Below are 18,809 nucleotides of genomic sequence, written 5' to 3'. Positions count from 1 at the left end.
TAGGCCTTGTAACATACTGGGCAATCTCCCAAAAGGAATGGAAAGAAACCTACCAGATAAAGCATGCACTGAGTGCATTCATAAAGAATAAGGTGAATGTTTGATGGATTTCCAAATGTCCTCACACCTTTTCCAGGGAACAAAGGATGTCTGTAATGGCCACATCTGAACCCGTCAAGAGATCTAACCATGTTTTTCTCAGTAGGATGAATGTGTGTGAATGCCCCAATGTTCCAGCAGCTCTGCTAGAAGTTCTGTTTCTCTCTGGTTCAATGTGTGAAATGGATTAGATAGACTTGTCAAGGCCTTTGCATATTGCCAACTGTTTGACTGTTCAATGGACTACATTTATATAGCACTTTTCTCACCAATGGCCACTCAAAGCGCTTTACAATTTTCACTCATTCACACACCGACTGCAGTGTCAAACATGCAAGGCGACAGCCAGCTCATCGGGAGCAGTTAGGGTGAGGCTTCTCGCTCAGGGACACCTCGGCACTCGAACTAGCAACCTCCTGGTTACCAGCCCATCCGCTCTACCTCCCGAGCCACATCGAGCCCCAACAGGTCTAAATGCAGAGGACAAATGCTCCTTCTAATCTGCAGATCGCCGTTACCTACTTTAGATACAATGTGCACTGTATATCTACTGCTAAAACATAGACATCTGTAGAACATAATACACCATTTGATATAATATTAAATTAAACAGAATGAAATGGAGAAATTAAGATTGAATTTTCTGATGTGTGCATAGCTATGGGGCACAAATCATCCATTATTCAAAGAACACAGCTTTGAGATTCTTGCCCCAGTAACGCACTTTGCCTGCATCTTTGCCAAGGACTGTGCATGGCTACCGGATTAACTCCAACGCTTTCATTTCCCCACTGCGGCAAATATACGATTCTGATCAATACGGGCTGATGTGTTATTGCAATGATGACTAATAAATGATTCCTTAAGCAACATTACTTGACATAAGCCTTTCGTTTTGATATTCGTATATTTGAACTGCCTGAGGAGCCACGGTGAAGTTTAGGGCCGAACACACAGTTGTGTTTCCTCCTCCCAGTTTCCCTCCTTATATTAACCGTATCTGATTGATAAGGGCTTCGGATCCCATCTGGGTATGCACACTTAACGTGATGCATTTAAAAAGGGAAAGCTCTTTGGTCGAAGCACTACAGAATGTTTAAATGCGCGGATGGAGATAAGAAGGCCAGGAAGGCAGCCCTATCGCGCGGGTGGTGTTGTTTTAGACCAGGCCTATGCTGGGAGATGGCCCAATGAAACACGGCGCAGATAACTTTGACAGAGACGAAAACGATATGAGCGGCCGGGAGATAAGGGAGGGAGGTAGATTAGATGGCTCGTGGACAAGGACTCGGAAGTCGTTTCCTGCCTGCATTAAAGTCCCGCCTCGGGAAGCCGGCGCAGCGCTTGCCAAAGCGACATAAATATGTTCTGTTTATACACGCTCGCGAATACCCCCTTTGTGATTAATTGCCAGAAGAGGACGCACATTGTAACATGCGAGGCTGCGGTTGCGGCAACACAGAAAAGTCACTGGAGTAAAACCGGAGCCAACTCAATTAACAAATACAAGATCATGCTGATTTGCATTCATCAGTGTAAATTCAGATAAATGAGTGTATTAAAGAAATCGCATCTAATTTCTCAAGATAACTTTTTTTTTTTGCCAAGGACAGCCTTAATCAAATCCACCACGGCCTATCGGGCATAATGTGCTTATTGTTATATGCAAATACTTTTGATCAAATGACGAGACTGGCGACATAAGTGCTGGTCCACGCAAACACACTTGACATTTCCCTTGGATGAGAGCAATTGTTAGCGACAGCGCATGATGGGCACTCATAGCCACCATGAGCCATGACTGCCAGGGATAATGCCATGCGGACCAGCCAGTGTTCATAACGTCTTGTGTGATTTTATGCAGATTGCTTATTGCCAAAGAAGTGGGGGTGTGGGGGCGTCAAAGCATCTGGCAAAGGCCGTCGGGGGAAAGAGAATGATTGGGGAATCTACGCGCGGATTGGAAAGACGATTGGAAACAGATCGCAAGATTAATTAACGCACACGTAACTCGGCAACGCAAAATTAAAACCGAAGGACGTTGTGTTATCGTGTTACTTCCCTTGTCATGAACGCGTGATGATCGTGCCGCTGTCGACGTTTGTCTTGCCCGACAAGACATGTTGATTTACCAGAATGGAGATGGATCAGGCTGTCCGTTTCCGATTTTTTTCCTGCTTTGTTTCCTCCGTCTCCACACTAGCATTCGCTCTGGGAGGAATAACTACCGCTGTCATCATCATCATCTGGGAGGACAAGCAAATCATCTCCCCCCTACAGATAGAGCCGCAATATTTTACTGCCCTGCATACACTGTCTGGAGCGAGTCAAAGAGCAGGAATAAAAGAGTGACCGTCACTATCTGCAGAGAGATAGGAGCCTGTATTTCACAGCATGCGTGCCGGGCCCAGACTCAGTCTGAAGCCTCGTCCATATCGCAGAAATGGATTCCTAGGACTCGTAAAGTAAATTCATTTGGCAGTCTCTCCCTGACACTGATTCCCTCCTGCAGCATGTCCAGGGAGATTGACGGACACGTTAGGACCCGTTGTAAAGCTAGTCGAGGACTCCGGGAAGGACAGCGGTCGCTGAATATTAAAACGCTAACATCTCAGTCTCCGCAGAGTAGATGCGCAGAGCGACTTCTCCGACATCTGTTACCAGGAGTGAGAAGTGAATACTAAAATGGAAGGCATCAGCGCTGGTTCACTTGAGCCAGGAATAGCCGAGAAATGGTTTCCCGGCAAGTTCGTGGGAGATCAAATCTGGCACCATATCACAGAGTGTGTGTGTGTGTGTGTGTGTGTGTGTGTGTGTGTGTGTGTGTGTGTGTGTGTGTGTGTGTGTGTGTGTGTGTGTGTGTGTGTGTGTGTGTGTGTGTGTGTGTGTGTGTGTGTGAGTGTGAGTATGTGTGTGTGTCAGAGTACTGTGAGAGGGCCGCCAGGTATATGCGTGGCGGCCCGCTATGGTAAAGCACCAAACAGATGTGCCCTGACATCTATATGGGACCAAACATGGCACGGGTCAGGGGGCGATCCCACGGAGGGAGTCGGAGGTCAAGGGTGACTGAGGCTTCAGTGCCAGCCCGTGCTCAGTGTGTGTGTGTGTGTGTGTGTTAATTGTCTATTGTTGTGTGAGTGCTAATCATTTTCCGTGGAGACGACCTTCGACCTCCTAACGACACTGGTCCACGAGGACCTGCAGGGAGCAGCAACACGCTCTCTTGGCACGGTGTCCGCCCATCTATCACTCCCTGGGCCCCAGCCCACTCAGCGGCAGCAGGGGGGGGGGGGGGGGGGGGGGGGCGGTAGAGGACACCCAAGGGTGGGACCTTGAAGCATTGGGGGAGGAGGAGGAGGCTACCTACCGGCGAGGAGGAAGGTGATGAGGCAGGTCTCCTTGGGCATGTAGAGCTTGAGGCGGGAGCCGCTGAAGACGTACTCGACCACGGCCTCCGAGCGGCCCGCCCTCTGCAGGAAGGGGAGGAACTGTTTGGCCTTCTGCGTCTCCTGGGGGGGGGGGGAAGAGAGAGACAGACAGACAGACAGAGAGAGAGAGAGACAGAGAGAGAGAGAGAGAGAGAGAGACAGAGACAGAGAGAGAGAGAGAGACAAGGTCAAGACGCTGGGGATGCTTAGCAAAGAGTCTGATGAGACCAATTAGATGAATTAACTTAAGGTCAGCGGCACGAGCACTGGGCGCGAGGTGGGCTGTGAAATGGTAGATGGGCTGCATTAATACAGCACTTTTATGGAACCAGTAACGTGGCCACTCAAAAGCGTTTCACAATATCGCCTAACATTCACCCACATTCACGCACACACGCACACACCGACGGCGCTGACAGCCACGCAAGGCGACAGCCAGCTCGTCAGGAGCAGGTATGCTGAGGTGCCTTGCTCAGGGACACCTGAGCAAGGCACCGTCACTCAACCTTGCGCTCACCAGCCAACCGGCTCCACCTCCTGAGCTACTGTCGGAACATTTACGATGATTTGTTGACGGAGAGAAGGCGGAGGTCCTCTGCTGCGGTTTGGACTCACCGAGGGGCAACAGGGGTAACATCAGGATGGGCGAGGGGGGGCAGGGGGTAGGTACGAGGGCGCCAAGGAGCAAGGACAACTTTTTTGGACGACAAAACGTGCACGAGGGGAGATGTAAAAGCTCATCATTTAGATTGGAAGTCGTTGTTTTTACTTCCAACACTTGTACCAGCCTTTCTAATGGAGTCCATTTCCTTAATGGACAGAGGGAATATAGTGCTTTGCTCACCTTGCAGGGCACTGACCGCACTTTTCCAATATTGCTTCCCATTCACCCTTTCATATACAGACACACACACACACTCACATCCATTCATACATCAACAGTGGAGCAGATTGGGGGGGGGGGGGGGCACCTATAGGAGGTGCTTGGGCATCGCCCCGTCAACCCTCTGCCTGATGGATTGAGCTGTGCTACAGGCTGACACACTGAAGCCTGATTTCATGGCTTCACGTCTCTGAGCTGCCGGATCTCAACACCTGGAGAGGCTGACAGGTGAGACATTCCAGCCGATCGCTCCATTACGCACGGCAGTGAATAGCAGATTTACTTCGGAAGAGATGACAATGTTCTCCAGCTTTTACTTTTACGTTTGATTCCTCTTAGGGAAAGGGGAGAAAGTGCATGAGCTGATTTCTGCATAATTATCATTTGAGAGTGTCAATTGTTCGCCTCCACTTTAACGTCCTAATGTAATAAATGTACAGCTGTCACCCGCTGATTAACGCCGGATATCACAAAGACGACGCGAACGCCCACGAAGAATCATCATCGCCGATCATTCCGTCGATGCAGAACGTGCACTTCGAGAAAGTAAACAAAGCGGAATACTTTTGTGTTGAGAGTTACACTGATAGTTCGGCAAAACATTTGATTTCCCCGAGCGGCCGGGCCTTAGAAAGCCTGTTACCGGTCGGTGACGGGGGAGAATACGCATTTAGCGCCTCTCTCACAGCCTGACACCCCTATACTGGGTCTGTGACCGCGTGCAGACAGCGGCGACGTGCGGGCCGGCAGGTTTAAGTCGGGGCAGCCGATACGACAGGACCTCATTATGTAACCTTGAGAGGGAGCGAGGGGGTAAGTGAGAATGTTGGAGAGACAGCGGGCGAGGGAGGGAGATATCGCAGGTGCCACCACTGTAGAGGCCCACACTATACATCTAGAGACGCATGTGCGCTCTATTTCAGAGCGCACACCGCCCACGCTGCATGTTCCCTCTCTGCTAACCCTGACGTACAGCGTTGGAAGGGAGGAGGCTGCTATATTTATTCACTTTGTGGAGAATGTTGAGAGAGTGGACTTTAAAAAGGCATCTAAAACTGGAATGAGGAATTAAAATGAATGAATTTGTAATCGGTTAATTCAGAGCTAAGACATCTAAAAGAATCACATTTACATGTGCACTCTGAATTGTTTTGGGGAGGATGTTCTATCGTACTTACTTTATCTCCAAATCCTGTGTTGTGTGTGCAAGGTTTAAAGAAAATAATTGAAGAGGAAATTAAACGAGAGGATGTGAATGGAATTGGGGGAGATGCAGCCATTTTATTGGAACACTGCCCATTCTGGCCACCCACCCACACACACACACACCTGTTGGGTGTCTTAATGCCGACAATCAATGACTATACTTTAGAGGCCTTGGCTGTGGCACAGTAAACATCTTACTTAAGGTTTCTGTCCATCCATCTGTCTTTCTATCCATCCCACCAAATACTGCCTTCTCCATCACTGCTAAGGGCTACTCCCCAAAGCTTGGAAGACGGGGGGGGGGGGGGGGGGAGGAGGAGGAGGAGAGAGGGGGTGGAAAGACGGGGGGGTCATGTAACCACTGATGAAGAGATGCACGCTTGCCCAGTCAGCACATCAATTCACCAGCATAAGTCATGTCGCAAGGCCCAGTAATGAATCTGTCCTGTTGACACTTCCCCACACGCGCAAGAGACCGAGCAGACAAAAGAAGGGTGCAGGCGAGGAGGGATTTGCATAGTTCTTAGTATCTCTGTTACATATTAAAGAGACAGACGACAATAAGCACTGGTTTATTCCAATGACTTGTTTATCGAGTGCCCATGTTTGGTGAGTTCGGTAGGTTAACATTCTGGAATCTTTGGAAACCATGACAACTGGATGCATTCCGTTTAGTCCTTCGTTCCATTCCTCTACCCAGGTAGCATTAGGCAGGTGACGTTGATTTAGATGTCATGGTTTCCCCCGGCGATTCTAGAAGGTTTACCCTAGAGTCAAGGCAACGCGGCTGCCAGGTGAACACAGGTCTATTGGGCTACGCAGTACAAAAAGGGAATGATTGACGAGCCCAAATAGCGCTCGGGAGTCGGAACGCGGTGGGTAGCTGCTAGTTGAAGAGGTCTGTGTGACCTTACAGGAATCGGGGGGGGGGGGGGGGGGGCTGTGCAGTCCAACAGCAGCCATTCAGTCAGCCGTTCATAATGCTGTAGACTACGCACTACTCTGGTAAAGGATTGTGGTGACAGCAGAATCACAAAAACACGAAAGGGTTTTTCTTTATATAATACTGCGGTATTGCTGCTGCAATTGTGCCACACACACACACACACTTTTATGGTAGTAATATATAGTTTCGTACATTATGTATTTTGCTTGGAACTACTGCCATTTTCACAAGCTAGAAGGTGGCCTAGTTGTTAACCAGTATATTTCAACCACCCGTCAGCGAAACTTGGATGTGACAAGCAGTAATAAAAAGTGTTTTGCTGGGGTATCACCCATGGTAGAGTCATTATAATGAACATAACATTGCATCAAAGAATATGGGAGAGGAAAAAGGATTCAGGTCCATTTTGAGTCAAGTTTGAACATTTGCATTTCTCAGACAGAGCTCCCATCTGTGAATCGTACCGAGTATAACACCGAAAAACAAATAATCGATGGGTTATTCTGTGCCCAGTTTTAAAAAACCAAACACACAAAAAACACAAATAGCGCCTCTTCGGTTTTTAAACACGGGCCCGGTTATAAATACATACCCTGTCGAGAAGATTCTATCAGCTTCAGTGATACTCATGTCTCACTAATCTTTACTTGGCTAGCAGTTGATATCAGGGATATCTCGTGATTTAAAAGCGCACTTTAAAAACAGATTATTTGAAAGGGCGCCCCATTGCCTTAACATTGGGGGGGGTGTGCATGTCTGAGCACGTCTGCGGCGTTCCACCACAGAGACCGGTGGGGCTAACAGGGATCGCTGTGCGAATGAGCTCGGTTAAACAGATAACTTCCATCAGGGGAACACTCGGACGATTATCCCACAATGCAACACGGAATCAAGTGTGCGTGCGTGTGTGCCCGCCGTCGCCTTCCCCCGGCTCTCGTGGTAAGCATTTCATAACAGACACCCGCCGCACACAAATAGCTTACCCCAGATATATCAGCCACTCTGTGGATAGGAACCTCCTTCTTGCTGTGCAGTCCTTTCCCGTTCTTGATAGCCCTGCAAACACACACACACACACACACACACACACACACACACACACACACACACACACACACACACACACACACACACACACACACACACACACACACACACACACACACACACACACACACACACACACACACACGTTATAGCACAAACACCATCTCAGCACCATGGGGGCATGATGACGGCGACAAACCCAGTCTGGGGCGACCGAATGTACCAGATAAAACGCCAGGGAGTGGGGAGCCATTCTGGCTCGAAGTGGGATACGGTTTCATAACCCCCCCCCCAATGCCGCCATCACCTCCTTTACTGTAACTGCCATTACAGCGGGAGTGGAAGGGCCGGGCCGGGATATTACACTCCGGTAATCAATAAGCCTGGGAATGAAGCGTGAGGGGAGGAATAGGCGTCTGGAGACATGGACGCAGGGATGACACTGGGAGGCTGGGATGGCCTGATGGGGGGAGGGTGGGGGGGGCATCGCGGAGGTAAGGAGATATGATTATCGGCACGCACGAGGAGACCCTGGGGCTGAATTAGATTAGGGTGACCAATGGGGGGGGGGGGGGGGGGGGGGGGGGGGGGGGGGGGGCATGTCATCCCCGGGTTACTGGGATGGAGCCCGGGTTTGGAGAGGAGCCTTGTGACGGAGCATAAGATAAAGATAGGGTAGACAGACCTCTCTTAGCGCCTGTTTGTGAAGAAAATGCATAAAGAAAGAGGGAAATAGATGGAGAAAGGGGGAGAGCCACCACATCAAGCTGAAGGTGAGGAGAAAAGACAGCAACTGTTGAAACAGAGCCGTACTCGGAGGGAGAAGAGGGTCGTCCATTAGGGAAGAGTCAAGGGCAAGCGTGAAACAGGACAGGAAGCAACAAAAGGCAGTGGATTGAAAAGGGTACGCAGGGAAGGTACAGCCCACAGGCCGAGAGCCCGCACCGGCAGAGCTCCAGGGAGCACTGGGTCCAGCTAGAGCCAGCAGATCTTAATCTATGGCAGAGTAATAAAGCCTGCATTAAATCTCTCCGCTGCACCCCTATATAATTATATTCATAGGACCAGTGTAAAGTGCAGCTGTGATTTACCTTGCAGCAGCTCAGGATGTGTGTGTGCACGTGTGTGTGTGTGTGTGTGTGTGTGTGTGTGTGTGTGTGTGTGTGTGTGTGTGTGTGTGTGTGTGTGTGTGTGTGTGTGTGTGTGTGTGTGTGTGTGTGTGTGTGTGTGTGTGTGTGTGTGTGGGCGTCTGCGTGTGTGCACGTTTTTGTGTGAGTACCCACTCATCTCCATCCATGCACACTTTGTTCTTTAATGCATTAAATGGAATAAAATAAATAGACAACCAACTGTGCTTGCGTGAAAGCACACAGAGACACAAACCACCGGGCCCTCCTTGTTTTATGTGTGCCTTCGCCGTTTGAACTGACCGAGTTTGGTGTTTACATGTTTGTGTGCCACGCCGCGTGGAGAGAGCGATAAGTCAGGAGGAGAACGAGGTCGGGAGGGCCAAGGGCCATGAATCACGGCAGAACCACCGCCGAATAATAATAATGATAATAGAAGCCTGACGATAGCGAGGCTCCTCTGTGTGTCTGAGGGTAGGCATGTTCCTCCTTCCATCCTCAACTGTTCACTGGATCCACTCGTCCTCGTCCCCGTTGCTGAGGGCCGCGGGAAGTCGTTTGAAAGAGCGGCTTTCGGGAAAGCTGCACGCCGCGATACGGGAGGCGAGGCGTTTGGCCGGCTCCGAACGGGCACGTCGTGAACGGGCACCGCACTCGTAACAACAATATGAATTATAATTACAATAGTAACGCACACGACAACAACAAAACGATAAACACATTGTGCAACTCAAATAGTAGGGCCAGAGTTGGCAGAATCAATGTGTGGATTTACACAAGGCCGGGTTTCAACTGAAGGTCGTTTACTCGTATATTTTCCTAATGTTCCGCGGGACGTCTTTATAGGACGTCTGGGAACGACCAGCATGGCAGCGGGGAAAAAGACTGAAGTATTTGTGCGTGTGTGTGTGTAATCGATGAAAGATAGAAAGGGAAATAGATGGAATGTGTGTGTCATTTAGTTTTTATTATTAGCGTTTACATTAATTAGTGTAAGGTTGACCCGAGTCTCTGATTCTTTTTGTGTGCATGCTTCAGTGTGTGTGTGTGCGTGTTCCAGGTCCCTCACCGTGCCTCTGATTCTTTTTGTGTGCATGCTTCAGTGTGTGCGTGTGCGTGTTCCAGGTCCCTCACCGTGCCTCTGCGGCCAGCAGTTCGTCGTAGTGGGAGGACCTCTGGTCGTCATCCTGCCGGTATCTGATGATGGTGGCCAGGCCTTTGCTGACCAGGGCCTCTGCGATGTTTCTGCAGACGGAGGAGAAAGAAGAAAACCCGACATGAGAGAAAGACACATCGGATTGAACCTCAGACGGATGTTCGCACAAAATAAATCTAAAAAGGAGCAGACGGCAGACGAAGGCGAAGGGCAATGCTCCCAGACAGATTTAAAAAGATCTTTTAATTATATTAGAAGAACTAGTACAACTTTTTGAGTGTTAACATCTCACTGGGGATCTGTCATCAGACGTGAGCAACTGAGAGAAAGAGAAAATCTGGTTTCATTTGCGAGGCATCAATCTCCAGGCGAGGAGATTGTGAAGGACAGGCACGACGGGGGGAGAAAGAAGGCTTTCTTTTCTCCTACGTTTCCAAGGTAAGTTTCAGAATGCTGCAATGTTAAGAGGATGTAACACTTTCTTTAATGGCAACTCGCTAAGGAGTTACAGACAAAAGAGTTGCAGACAGACATGCAACCTTTTACTTCCGCGATACTTGCATCATACGGTTAAGATGGTCCAAACGCTTGAGTCAGAAGTTTCAATGTAATCTCTGCGGATGCCACTTAACTAAAAACACCAATGATCCTGAAGACTCTGAACCTCCAACCTTAAAGCACACAGAAATTAGCGGCATATCAATCACAATATTGACGGAATCGCATCACTTAACTCATCAGCTCTGAAACAATGTTTTAGTAACGTAGTGGGAGGTCCATGCCGATTCCAGCCCGGGCAAGGGGCTGTTTGCAGCTGCATTAATTCACTTTTCTACAGGCGTCCACATGTATGGATTCAGGAGCACTTCTTGAAAGTATGCTCCCCCTCCATTAAATTGACCAACATCAAGCAAGAATCAGGATTCAGAGAGAAACCACAGGTGATCAAAGTCCCATCAATAAGGCATCACTCAAAACGGTGTTGCATCATTGATTTGGGTATTGTTTCAAACTGGGATCAATACAACATTACAAAAGGGGATTATTGGAAGAGTGCCAATACAACTAGGTCAAATCTGCACGGCCCACTCAAAGCTGATCCGGCCAACACTGGACACAACGACACGGACGACAACACCACCACCACCACCTGTGCCTGAGGCACTTCCAATTAAACAGCCGGAGACACTGATGGGTCTAAGAACACAGCCCCCTCCTCCCCCCGCTCCGAGGCACTTCCCCTTATTACTTCCAGACGGGCTAGCCTCCGCCGGGTGCCCCCGTTAGATATGACGGCGTTGTCCGTTAACACAGCGAATGTTCCCCATCCGTTTCCATTCAATGGTGTGTGAAGAGAAAAGAAGGGAAAGATACGTCTGACGCTCGAGCACAAAGAAACAGCGGTTAGCCTGTCAATCTCCGGCCCTCTCTGTCGGCGCCCAAGGGTGGCTCTGTCAACTGCAAACACTGGAGCGGGGGGGGGGGGGGGTGGCTCGCCAGAACTGCCTGTTAATAAGTCCTTCCTGTTGGCTATTAAAAGGACTCTTTATGTGCTACCAACGGTTTGCGTTTCAGTCTTCAACACGATTCATTCGTGGATTAGCGTCTTCTGTGGGACAACAATGGAGGCAAGCATGCGCTGTACTTTGAGCTCGGATCAGCCGGCGGGTCGTGATCTGGAACGCAGGAGATGCTGGAAAACGATTCCACACAAGGCGTGCGAGCTCGTGACCTAGTGCCGACTTCTGCCCGGAAAAAAATTGTCTTTGGCAAACGCTCTTCATTCGTCAGGTCTGCAGCAAGAGCAGCCGCAAATCCGTCGGGCTGGCTTTGTCTTGTGCACGGTGACGGTGTCGCCCTGAGATGTACTGCAAGCCGTGCGGTGCCTCAATCTAATAGCGCTCACCAGCAGGAAATGCTTTGTTTCCATTACTTTGTGCTACGCGGAGCCACCAGCCAACAGTTCCTCGCCGTGCAGAAACACAACAGCGTGTACAAATCCCTTTCACTCAGATCAATTGCCGCGTTGACACACCTGCACTGGGTTGTTTTTTCCCCTGACTGACAAGACTTTAGCTGAAAACACCACGAGCCCCGCGGCTGGTGTTCAGGTGGCAGCGGAGGCCACCGTTACTGCCGCGGTGGAAACAGGCCGAGCCGACGAATAAAGAGGCATAAACGCATTCATCAGGGGGCGGCAGAGAGGAAAGGTTTGAGACAAACAGCCTGAGAGTGAATCCAATGTCACAGATCGTCCTTTGATTGGCGGTGGATTCTGGGGTGTGATTGTATACAATCCGTTCTTGAATAGAATGAAATGAGGTAATGGAGGGGCCGGGTGGGGGGGGGGGGCACAGCATGCGCCTCAGATGACAGGAGCTGGGTTTTATTCCTTCGGCGGCCTGTCGTCCCTTCAGCCGATCTCCTTCTCATACATATTCCATCGCATTTCATTTGGAGAACATTCAGGAATTTTCAAGAACTGCAGAAAATGTACTGCAAAGGTAACGTCTTGAAGCTGAATTTTCGGATGGCAAATCTTCGGATATGCATACACATGCGCTCAAGGCCGCCTTAATGCACGGGCTTACCTGGGCTGAAGCCCCGACGATCAGGGGGCCTATCATGAGCTGCCGGTCAACGGCAAAATGTCGGAAAATAACACATCTTCATTGTAAGATCCCCTCTCAGGGGGCCTACGAAACCTCTCAGCCCCAGGGCCCAATGGCAGGTTAATGCAGGCCTACGTGCGCTTTCGTGCACATTTCAGGCTTTCAATCTAGTTGCACAACATTAATCCGTGTCTGAAATATTTAAATGGTAAAATATAAATAAAAGACAGTCTCCGTTATTAATGTTGAATATCTACACCCTTTATGTAGTGATCATATTTCAGCGATATTATTCCACGGTTCATTCAAGTGGAGCATTGGCTGCAGGGATACCATGTAATGTTTTCCTCCCTCTCATTTGGATCCATCTCATGTATAATCAGGCCTGCTGGTGTAGTTGGTCACGACTGCAGTGGGCCGGTGTGGCCTGCGTTCAGTCAGCCTAGCCGGGGGTTCTTTGCCTCGTTGCAGATGTGGGCCGGCATTGGGGGAGGTACAATGGGTCTCCAGTGACACACCCGCGTCTTCGGTACGCCATCACTGCCGACCAACACCAGCCTGCCCTATGCTGTGCTGTGCTGGGCCGCCCTGTGCTTTGTTATGTTATAAATGTGTTGTGTGTGTGCTTGGTTTGGGCGAGCTTTAAACTCTCCTCAAACCTCTCCGGCACATCGGGGTTGAACTAAAGTTGACTTTGGAGTTTTCAAAAAAGATCGGGTGACTCACTGCCTCGTACTGAAATCAAATCCTTCTAGACGGCAACATTGTACTAGAGAAATAATACACAGGATGTTGTCAATGTTATTCAATGTTCTCGCTGATGGGAGTTTTTTGCGCGTTACAGCAAAACAGGATGCAGGAAACGGCGACGCGCATTCTAAACTTCCCTCGACTCCGAGACTCGAGTTCACATTCGGCGACGCGTACATTTCGACCCACCGCTTTGATACGCTCTGGGTATACCGACGTGCGTCGCGGCGTGAAACCTATCGGAGGACTTTTAGTGACCACCCACTAAAGACTTCACCATCGTTCCGCTTTTCAACGTGCACGGAGAATAAAACCAACAATTCCCATTTTTCTGTAACAAGATCGCCCCCACATCTGCTCTATCCCTTTCTTTTGCCCATTCTGCCGGCGATGTGAGCTCCCTGGTCTGGAGAAGAGCAATAGATTTCTTTGTAGTTTCGATACATTTTTGCGGGAGCCAATCACCAAGCTGGCTTTTCCCCCAGGCGCACGATTGGCTGGTTTAACACAAAGACGACAGGGAAACGACGGCAAGCAGCCAATTGCGTACAGAGTCATTTGAACTAGGCCCATTGATCACACCTTTTGTGCTGAAGAAAATGACAGCAGCCTCCTCAGACCAACGTGCAAACTACGATTGAGCTTGGTCTGGCAATAGCCAGGCTGGAGCTCTCACCCGCTATCCATCCGTACTATAGAATTTCGCACCACCTTCATAACCTCCATCAAAACTCGCCTGTTCCGACTGGCCTACACCCCTTAACTCTGCCCACCACCCAATTTAATGGATATGAGCATTGTTTATTTTTTAAATTGTTTGTTTTAACTATATTTGCATGTTTTTAAATTGTACAGTACTCTGAGCCCCCGTGAGCCAGAGTCCAGGGGATCCATGAACCAGTGGCTCCATTAACCAGTGTCTCCATTAACCAGCGGCTCCGTAAACCAGCGGCTCCGTAAACCAGCGGCTCCGTAAACCAGCGGCTCCGTACACCAGCGGCTCCGTACACCAGCGGCTCCGTAAGGCGTACACCAGGGGCTCCGTACACCAGGGGCTCCGTACACCAGGGGCTCCGTACACCAGCGGCTTCGTACACCAGGGGCTCCGTACACCAGGGGCTTCGTACACCAGGGGCCTCATAAACCAGGGGCCTCATAAACCAGGGGCCTCATAAACCAGGGGCTTCGTACACCAGGGGCCTCATAAACCAGGGGCCTCATAAACCAGGGGCCTCATAAACCAGGGGCCTCATAAACCAGGGGCCTCATAAACCAGGGGCTTCGTACACCAGGGGCCTCATAAACCAGGGGCCTCATAAACCAGGGGCCTCATAAACCAGGGGCTTCGTACACCAGGGGCCTCATAAACCAGGGGCCTCATAAACCAGGGGCCTCATAAAGGTGAGACACATCGCAGCCCTGCGGTACTCACATTCCCCCGATGGAGACGGTGGCACAGGTGCGCTCCGAGAAGGCGGGGGTGGTCTCTCCGGCCCCGGTGGCGGCTCTGATGTAGTCCACTGTCACGTTGACCTGGGGGGGGGGGGGGGGGGGGGGGGGGGCAAACACACACAGGGCAGAGAGAAGGGGGGTTGGGGTCAGATACAAAGAGGCGCAAGTGAATGCAAAACTCAAAAGGAAATATAGTGGAGTGAGCTCGACGGGGACTGGTTTGTTCTGGCTGGCAGTGCTTGGAGTTGGGTGCCATCACTGTGTGTGTGTGTGTGCGTGTGCGTGTGCGTGTCCTAGCTGCCAAGGTCACCCCGAGTCAGAGTGCATCCCGTCAGGCGGGCGCCACTGTAGATCTCCCTGGAGGACCAGTGTGTATGCACTGAGGCCATGTGGAGACGCACACACACACACACACACACACACACACACACACACACACACACGATATGAAAAGCATGACCCCACACTGTGTGCTCCGACACGTCTCCGCCCCTGGAGGGTGCAGCGTTCCGGACGGGGTCCATTAACTAAGGCCGGCGTTCCTGAGCCTTAGTTAATGGATCCGACCGCCCGCAAATACCCCACGAGAAAGGGTCATGTTCGGGGCACACCCCCCCCCCCCCCCCCCCCCCCAAACCTTGGGGAACGGCGTGTGGCAGAAGCGGACCCTGAGGGCATCACCACGGCAACCAGAGGACGACCCACGCGTTGCAACATCCCAGAATAAACACGCAGAGCCAAAGGGAAAACATAAACCAGCAACGAGACAATTATGGGATTGTGTTCCCCCAAAAATAATCATTTGAATACAATATAAACTGGACACGAGGTGGGGGGGGGGGGGGGGGGTAGGATTGGCCCCCTGGAGGCGATGGAGTGTCATCAATCTGGAGACGGGTCGGGACAAGGACAGTGTGGACTTAGAGATGGGAGAATGCCCGTCTCAGGATGGATGTTTGGGCCAAGGCGCTTCCCGGAGCGCTGGATTTCCTCCCCGGGGGGGGGGGACAAAGAGATACAGGAACGGTGAGGGCGGTGGGGGGCCGAGAGGGGGGGCAAGGTCAGTGGAAGCCATGAATTTAGTGTGCTCAATGTGTATTCCTTGGAGAAACAACCCCTGTGCAGATACTGTGAATTATTAAACAGTTTAGGCTTCCGCACGAGGATAACTTGAATAGAACAGGTCGGACTTCCTTGTTAAACAACACAGCATGTTGAAATGACCGATAAGAGCATCGTCCCTTGTGGTGGTTTCATTGCTATTGAATTTCGTTTGACTTCCACGTCTACATTTATCGTACGCCGCGAATATTAGCTTCCACTAATGTCTAATCGATTTTTTGCTTTTGTCAGCCAGTTCGGTTTTGGTAGAAAATCACCAGAGCCCTATAATGTCACTCCGTTTGACTGAACACAGGGAAACAACCCATTCTGATAACGACTGGTTCCTCCATAAACATCGCTGCTGCTGGCCGCCGCTCTCCGACAGGCCCCGCCCCCACTCGTCTGAGGCCTTTTCATTAAAAAAAAAAAAAAAAGCACTTTGTCGCCGCTTTGTAAGAAGCGTCTTTCCTCAGTTAATTATGAACGTGTTTAATAAACATGCTTGGCCACACACGGAGGACGAGCCAGCTCATGGATGAGGAGGAGAGACGACTGAAGGGATGTTATTAGAACAACTACAGAGCATTTCCTAGAGATAAGCCCTAGAAAGCAGAAGGAAAATACGGGGTTCAGAAAAACGGTGGCCTGAAGGAATAAATAAATAAAAAGTACAATGTGTAGGGTTGCATGAGGCGCCGCGCGGCTGGCTTCGCTGGCTCTGCATTAAGGCCGGGCGTGGATAGATAAAAAGCTTTGACAAAGCGGAGCTACACGAGGAGGGGCTGGGGGTTTCGCTCTCTCTCTCCTGGCAATCGGGGCCGATCTCCCGATAAGGTGGAGCCATCCATAAAGAGCCGGGCAGAGCGGGGTGATGGATGGAAGGTTGGGAGGGCTGGCTCCGGGAGCGCCGGGATAATAAGCAGGAGCGGCAGAAGGAGAGCATTGTTGCAAACGGGAGCCGGGAAGTATTTCCAATCATCTGAAATGAGGATGAAGGTCACGGCGGGATTGGGCGAGAACACATCGAGTGGACGGTGTGGGAGCGCCGGGATGGCCTTTGTTTATGGAAATAATGGCTTCATTTCTAAATGGGAGGTTCAAGCGAGATCTGGTAGAATTTGTTGTCATTTGCTTGTTCCTTAAACGTCCTAAGCCCGCTTGGTCTGTGGAAGGCAGTTTACCCGTTCTGTCCCCATCGGCCGAAGGCTGCTTTTGCTGCAAATATTGTGTGCCGGTATTTTATTGCATATCGGGGGGCCTTTTGGTTAGTCGTTCAGCAGTCCGAAACTACATTTCTCTGCAAATATAGGCCTGTAAAGATTGTATCTATAATAAAAAAAAAAGGCATATCAAGGAATGGTACAAGACGGGGTTCAGTCGCACTGATGTATTTTTTCCAGCTGGCCGTAACAGCAGTAGGCTATCATTTAATGAAATGAGCCCTGCTGGTAGGATGAAGACTCTGATACAGACCCAGTGAGGGGAATGAGGAACGAGGCGTGGGGAAGGCAAAAGTTCGCCCTGTGGAAGCTGGAGACACCCAGTTCTATATGCTTTGCGTTTGCCTGAATGCACACGCACACACCTACTCAACAAATGTCAGTTATTCCTCCGTGCATGCTCAGACACACGCACACGCGCGCACGGCAAAAACTGTGTGTGTGTTCTCAAACAGAGGGAAACTGCAAAACAGGAGCCACTTTGAGCATGCAGGATTATCCGAATGTGCTCTACTCTGATAAGTGGCTTAATGCAGCGTTTTCATTGGACCCTTTTTTTAGTTTTTTCCCCACCGAGGCTGAGACTTCGGCACAGAAGAAGCAGTGCTTATGAAGTTAGCCAAAATCAAGCTCTTCTCCGGGATTATGTCAGCGGAGAAGCCGTGGTGTCTCAATAGGGGAGGATATGAGAGGTGGATGAGGAGTGTGAGCGGGAGGGGCGAGAGGGAGGAGGAGGAGGAGGAGGATGTGGAGGAGAGCGAGAGGAGGGACAGGTGCTAGGCCAGGTGTGATGAAGGTTTCAGCATGGTAATGCAGGTCACTGATATCTCCCGGGAGGCCATGTTAAAAAAAAAAAAATGGTGGCATTCAATGGTGCAGTTTCATTGAATATTTGCACAATTCAATCTTTTGGAGTTATGAAAGTTTGAATGACCCTTTACCGCCGAAGCAGTGAGGTGGGTCGTGTTTCCCGGCCTCGCCACAAGGGCGCGCCATAACTTCCGGAACTGCTCAAACTGCTCAGACCGAGACCTAACATCATATCCTCCCACGCGTGTTGTTCTTTATGCTACGTAGCGACCGACATGGTGAGCCCCGTGCGACTCGATTTACATTGAAGCTTTAAAAAGAGTCAGACTCTGACCCGGAGTGGATCTGAAAGCCACGACTTCCTCCACACTCAAGTCAATCTTTCTAAGGCATCATTTAAATAAACCGTTTCTGAAAAGAAATGGGGGGAAAATACAACAACTAAACGTCCGCCTGGCAACGGCCCTATTGTGAAGGGCACCACGGCGGCCTGACTTACTGTGGGGGGGGCCCCTGGCTCCCTCTTTGGTCAGAGCTTTAGGGGCTCAGTGTCCAGACATGCAGAGTAAATGCCTAGTCACGTCCCGGACTGTTCAGCCGGTGGAAAATTGACTTGTTTCCAAGCATTTAAATGAAAAGATTAAACAAAAAGGAATTAAAACACAAAATTGCCTTGTAGTTAAAAAAAAAGACGAACTCCCTGCCAACTCGCCTCGGCCATCCCCTTAACTTTACCACCTGCGTTGGGCTCACAATCCCCGCTGAACTCCAGTGATTAGTTTATTAAGCCCGGGTCAAACCCCTCTTGAGCTGCTTGACCCAGCTCCGACAGCGACTCTACGGTCAGACATAATTAAACATCTATCTTCCATCTCTCTTATCGGGCCTGGGCGCCGGGGCCTGGGCGCCGGGGCCTGGGCGCCGGGGCCTGGGCGCCGGGGCCTGGGCGCCGGGGCCTGGGCGCCGGGG

At 50.4% G+C, this 18,809-nt stretch overlaps 1 protein-coding gene across 1 annotated transcript in view; it reads right to left on the bottom strand.

The window, feature by feature from the left end:
• Nucleotides 1-18,809, bottom strand: part of snd1 (staphylococcal nuclease and tudor domain containing 1) — a gene marked incomplete in the record, with an annotated part of 184,689 nt that overhangs the window by 129,213 nt on the left and 36,667 nt on the right. The window contains 4 exon segments of the mRNA XM_030341190.1: nucleotides 3,467-3,608; nucleotides 7,546-7,618; nucleotides 9,871-9,981; nucleotides 14,687-14,787. Coding sequence (XP_030197050.1) covers nucleotides 3,467-3,608; nucleotides 7,546-7,618; nucleotides 9,871-9,981; nucleotides 14,687-14,787 — 427 coding nt within the window.

This window comes from Gadus morhua, chromosome 19, assembly GCF_902167405.1.
Source record: "Gadus morhua chromosome 19, gadMor3.0, whole genome shotgun sequence".
Lineage (NCBI taxonomy): Eukaryota > Metazoa > Chordata > Actinopteri > Gadiformes > Gadidae > Gadus > Gadus morhua.
The sequence above is the reverse complement of the archived record's forward strand: the minus strand, read 5'-3'. Positions and strand labels throughout refer to the sequence as shown.